Genomic DNA, 5,226 nt, shown 5'->3' with positions numbered 1-5,226 from the left:
GGGACACTCAGAGCCTGTGCGTCTCTGCAACTCGGGGCTGAGGCCCTGACAGCCCCTGTGCTGCCCTGCCATCGGGAGCCCTCCTGGGGGTAGGCTCCTTTCTTCCAGGGTCCTGGGCTGCTGCTCGGCCCCTACCTCCGGCTCTGCTGGTACAGACCCCTCCCCGTTACTGTGAGTGCGCCCCTCCTGGGGATGAGGCTGGGGTTCCCACCGCGTTCTCAGCCCTGCCTGGCCATGGCCCTCTGCTTGTTGCCCCTCCCCATAGCAGAATCGGGGTCTGCTGGGCAGAGGGGAGGGCCGGCCGGGCCGAAGCAATGCTGGGGTGGGGATACAGCACTCAGTCACTCACAGTGCCTCCCTGTTGCAGCCTAGGGTAGCAGAGACCAGAACCTGCCCCGGGACTCAAGGGTGCGGCACACTGCTCGCCCGTGATTGTCCCAGGAAGCATGCCCAGCGGACATTCTTGGAGCGGCACGTGCTCTCTGCCCCGCTTCACTGCCTACCCCAGCGTCCGTCCCCACGGAAACAAACAAGATATTCCTGATCAACAGCAGAGCCTTAACTTTACTCCCTCTTTACGGTAAGCTAATCCAACTCCCCCGTATAGCTATTCCCTAATGATCTCATGTGACTTCTGCCAATAAAAGTGCGGGCTGGAAGGAGCCATTTTGTGTTCCTGCCATGGAGAGCGGGAGGGCTCCCTGACTCCCCGCTGGCCAAATTATATGTGTATATCTTTTCATTACGTGCTCACCCCCATTTCAGGTCTATCTCACCTGCTGTGCAGGATGGCACCTCCCCTCAGTCCTTCACCCCCCACCCGATGGGATGGAAGTTACTGTGGGCAGAGGACCCAGGGCACCTGGGGTGGTGGGCAAGCAGGGAGGTGGCCCCTGCCCTCCCCTCCCACCGGCTGCCCCCACTCCAAGGATGAGGCCCAGAAGGGGCAGCCGTGGGTCTGGGGGCATAGGGGCTCCTTTGGTGAGACGCAGAAGCAAGGCTGCAGGATGCCTCCCACTGTCCCCAGTTCACGGACCCAGCATGTGTGGGCGCAGTATGGATGCAGGGGGTCTGGAGGGCCTGGCATGGACAGAGAGGAGCACACAGTACTTGCGCCCCAGGAGGGCACCTGGGCTGGGAGCAGCCGCCCTGCTCTCTCTTTATTTCACCCATTCTCTCCGTTCCACCATCCCCTGGGAATCACCGTCTCCCTTCAGACCAAGCAGAGTCGGGGGACGGCAGGACAGAGAAGGGGCCAACTGGGGACAGGGTAGGAGCCCCCGACCGTGGGCTCCCCAGGGGGTCAGCGGTCACTGTTCCGGCGCAGGGCGGCGTGGCCCCGCAGGGAGCAGTGCATCTCCGTGAAGGTCAGTGAGCCCACGACGACGGCACACGGGCCCGCGGGATGGAAGCCGAACCTCTGGTAGAAGGGCACCAGCGCGTCCTCACACATGAGCACGGCCCGGCGCACGGCCGGCTGGCCGCCCGCGTGCTGCAGGTAGCGCCACAGCAGCACGGAGCCCTTGCCCTGCTGCCGGAAGCTGCGGTGCACGGCCAGCACGTGCAGGTGGGCCGTGCGGCCCCCGGGCCTGTGCAGCGTCAGCGACTCCTGGGGCGAGAGGCGGACACGAGTCAGGGTCGCCTCTGTGCACCCCAAAACCACCCCCGCTGGGCCAAGAGCAGCTGCCCCGCGAGTCCCCAGTCAGCCCCCTTCTACCCAAGTTAGGAGCTATGACCCCGCCCCTTTGTGGTCCCCTTCATCAGAGCCTTGAGCCCCAGAGGACTGGGCTCTCTTGCCGGGAGAGGACGCACCGTGAGCTCCTGTGTTGGATCCCAGGCTCCCGCTCCTCCCCCACATTCTGCCTCCACGGGAGGTGGTGGCCTCCTTTCCTGAGGCCTTCCCGGGACTGGGCAGGTCACCCCCATCCTCACCTGAGTAAGTCTCTCCTCGTCCCACAGGGAGCCGATGATGAAGGCCACGAGGCGGCCCTCCACGAACCAGCCCAGGGACAGCTCGGGACACAGGGTCAGGAAGTGCCGGACCTCGTCCAGATTCAGGGGGCAGTTGCCGGAGACAGAGATGAAGGCTGCGTCAGGAAGCACGAGTGGGTGACCCCCTGTCCACTGAGCATCTGTGTGGATGCTGGGTGGGCTCCCTCGGTCCCCAGGCCTCCCCTGGGAAAGCATGGGATTCAGGGCTGCTCTTCCCCCCACTCTCCTGAAACACGCGTGTGCTCCTGTACACGCACAAAACACACCGTCAGACACTCTGGGGGCCCATCTGCCAAGGACAGGGGACTCCAGGGTCTTCCCCCAAGGGCAACAGCAGCAGAGTTCCCCAGAATCCTTGACCCTGGGGGGCCAGGGAGCTGCTCACCCTCTCGCTCAATCTCAAACACGCCGGCAGCGTCCTCTGGGGTGAGGCAGCGGAACTCGTTGGCGGGGAGTGTGTGGCGCCGCTGGCAGCCTGGGGACCCTGGGATCCCAGACGGCAGGTGCAGAGGTGAGCGTTTCAGGCAGTGGATGCTCGGCGTGGACATCCTGGGTGCGGCTGCCACCCAAGGGGTCCCCAACTTCAGAAGGGGCCTGTGTGACAAGGAGGGTCCCTCCACACCTGTTGGAGAGGGGTGATGGTCAGGGGGCTGGTCCTCATCTCCCAGGGGGCCGTCCAGGGCGATGGTGCCTCTTGCCTCTCTTGTAGAGGACCTGGAGCGGGGAGTCTAGGGGCTAGAGCATTGATTCCTCCTGCCCTGTGCCTGCTCTGGCTCCCTGGGCCCCCTTCTCACTCACTGACGCCCTGTTGATGTGCAGTTCTTAGGGGCGGCCGTCCCTCCCTTACAAAGCCTGTGAGCCGCACATTCCCCTTCCCGCCCTCTGCCTCCTTCTCTCCCCCGTCCCCAAGCCCTAGGCAGGGGACTCCTGCTCTCAAATTCTAGGAGCCCAGGGTCCAGGGTTCCACTTACCAGGACTCCTGTGTTGCAGGAGCTCTAATGTTCCCCCCACAGAGCCACCACTCTGGATGCTGTCCACAGCCTCAGGACCAGAAAAGTCCAGACACTTGTGATGTTGATCTCAGAGATTTCTAATCCCCTGCCTGCCCCACCCCCACGTTACAGGCAGATGTAGTCAGCAGGGCTCTGTCCCCCCACCCCCCACGCCGAGCCCTGTCCCTGCTGGCTGAGGCTGAAACCTCAGATGGCACATGGATGTGGAGGATTACAGTGGCTGGCTGAGGCCCCAGGGTTTGAGGGAATGAGCACGGGGCTAAGCCTCGTGGGTCCAGTCTAATCCGTGTCCTGGCGCCAACTGACTGGCACAGGTGTTCACGCTCTGTCCCCTAGGCAAGCCCGCTTCTGAGGGTCCTCCCAGCTCTGGCAGCCCAAGCGTGTCATCATTTAGAGGACTTGCTCAGTGGCTAATCAGAACTGCAGAACCAGAGGCAAGAGACCAAGGCTGAGTATGGGATGCAAAGTCAACGTCATTTGATGTCTCCATGTGGGGACTCTGGCTCGGGGGCTGCATCCCAGACCCCTGATGATGGAGTTCCACTCTCTATGCCACGGACTCCCTCCAGCACCAGCCCCCTTGAGAGGGTCCCAAGACCACAGCTCCCCTGGCTCTGACTCAGCTCACCTCTCGCTTCTTCTCCCCAGTTGCTCCCCTTCAGGGGTCCCATTGTCACCTCGTCCACCAGCTCTCCTCTGGGCCCCCCAGCCTACAAGACAGGGCTACACACATCTGGGTGCCAGCTGTGGCTGCCCACCAGGTCTCTCCCACAGGCTCTGTGGTCCCAGGCAGATCCTGGGCGATGGTGGGCTCCTGCTCCAGGACATTCTATGACAGTGGAGCCGGGTTGTCCAGGCCACACGGAGAACCCCAGAGGACCATGGGACCTGACTGCCCACCTGCCCAGCAGAGCCTCCCTCTGACCTGGCTGAGCCCCCACCCCACTAATGCTCTGTAGCAGTGAGATGACCAGAACAGATTTGGCTGTCCCATGATGGAGTGGACATCAGAGTCTCAATATAGAAAGGACATTCTAGGGGCTGTGTGTCCCCACAGGGATGCTGGGGCTGAGCTGGGGGATGTTCTCTCTGGGTGGAGCCGTGGGCAGGATGAGCCATTAACAGGAAGAAAGGTGAGGAGACGAGCAAGCCCTGGATCAGGACACATCCCAGAACCCAAGTACTGGACAATCAGCAGCATCTCCTGCAGCCAAGCGTGGAGACAGGAGCTCAGAGTCTCCTAACAAGGACACCCCCCATGGACTTTACGAGTCCTTCCAGGAGAGAGGGGTGGGGGAGGGTGGGGGACAGATGCAGAAGAGCCACTTTATGGTGACAAAGCAGAGGCCGCAGCAGGGCAGAGGGCACTGACAAAAGATGTATGACCCGCCGGCGCGGCCAGGGCCAAGTTCCCCTCAGCCAGTCCACCCCACCCCCAGCACAGAGCCTGCCGCAGCTCAGCTGCACCTGGAGGGCCTGGAACGGGGGTGGGGCGGGCTGCCACCATGTGACTGCTGCTGGGCTCCCGCTGCAGGACCCCAGGGAATCCACCTGGGGGAAACTGAAAGGTGGACCCCACGAAAAACTCCAGTGACGCCTCCGAGACCCCAGTTTTCCCAACAGAGCAACTGAACGGCCCAGGCAGGCAAGGAAGGCAGCGCTCAGTTCAGGCACTCGTGAAACTGTAAGAGTTGCGTTTTTTGGTGGTTTTGAGGGCAGCATCCTTCTCTCATTCTTCCCCCGCACTTAAGATCTGCCCTGAACAGAGTGCACAGAGCACAGTTTGCCTAATCATATTTACCTTTCCAGCCTTCCCAGGTGGCGCTGTGGTAAAGAATCCGCCTGCCGATGCAGGAGAGGTGGGTTCAATCCCTGGGTCAGGAAGATCCCCTGGAAGAGGAAATGGCTACCCGCTCCAGTCTTCTTGCCTGGAGAATCCCATGAACAGAGAAGCCTGGAGGGTTATAGCCCATGGGGTTGTAAAGGGTCGGGCACGACTGAGTGACTGAGCAAAAATTGACCTTTCCAACCTTAATCTGTCACTAGCAGATTCTCCAGGGGATGAGGATCGAGATGGAGAATTGTGTGCAGGAGGTTCACCCAGCAAGCTCCCAGCAGCTTATAAACCTCTCGAAAACAGAGATTGCATTGAATGTGTGGCAGCGAGCTAGATACATAGACAAGGATTCTATCAGCTAGGTGTTGATTCTTCTGCTGGTGA

The 5,226-nt window shown here is 61.5% G+C and overlaps 1 protein-coding gene across 1 annotated transcript; it reads right to left on the bottom strand.

Moving 5' to 3' along the window:
• Positions 1-939: 939 nt before the first annotated feature.
• Positions 940-2,540, bottom strand: LOC105000375 (serotonin N-acetyltransferase). Its single transcript, XM_010856210.1, has 3 exons — positions 2,378-2,540; positions 1,933-2,087; positions 940-1,609 (listed from the first exon to the last, which is right to left on the bottom strand). Exons 1-3 carry the CDS (start codon positions 2,538-2,540, stop codon positions 1,304-1,306), a joined length of 624 nt encoding a protein of 207 aa, XP_010854512.1. The 3' UTR covers positions 940-1,303.
• Between the last annotated feature and the right edge of the window lie 2,686 nt (positions 2,541-5,226).

The sequence above is a fragment of the Bison bison genome, unplaced genomic scaffold (assembly GCF_000754665.1).
Source record: "Bison bison bison isolate TAMUID 2011002044 unplaced genomic scaffold, Bison_UMD1.0 scf7180017864371, whole genome shotgun sequence".
Taxonomy (NCBI): Eukaryota; Metazoa; Chordata; class Mammalia; order Artiodactyla; family Bovidae; genus Bison; species Bison bison.
The sequence above is the reverse complement of the archived record's forward strand: the minus strand, read 5'-3'. Positions and strand labels throughout refer to the sequence as shown.

Bases quoted from the DNA above. Each gene is read 5' to 3' on its own strand.
- LOC105000375 (XM_010856210.1), bottom strand. From the start codon at position 2,540: ATGTCCACGCCGAGCATCCACTGCCTGAAACGCTCACCTCTGCACCTG. The intron at 2,088-2,377 runs GTGAGCAGCTCC...TTCCTGACGCAG, and splicing joins GTTTGAGATTGAGCGAGAGG to CCTTCATCTCTGTCTCCGGC. The intron at 1,610-1,932 runs GTGAGGATGGGG...CTCTCGCCCCAG, and splicing joins ACGAGGAGAGACTTACTCAG to GAGTCGCTGACGCTGCACAG.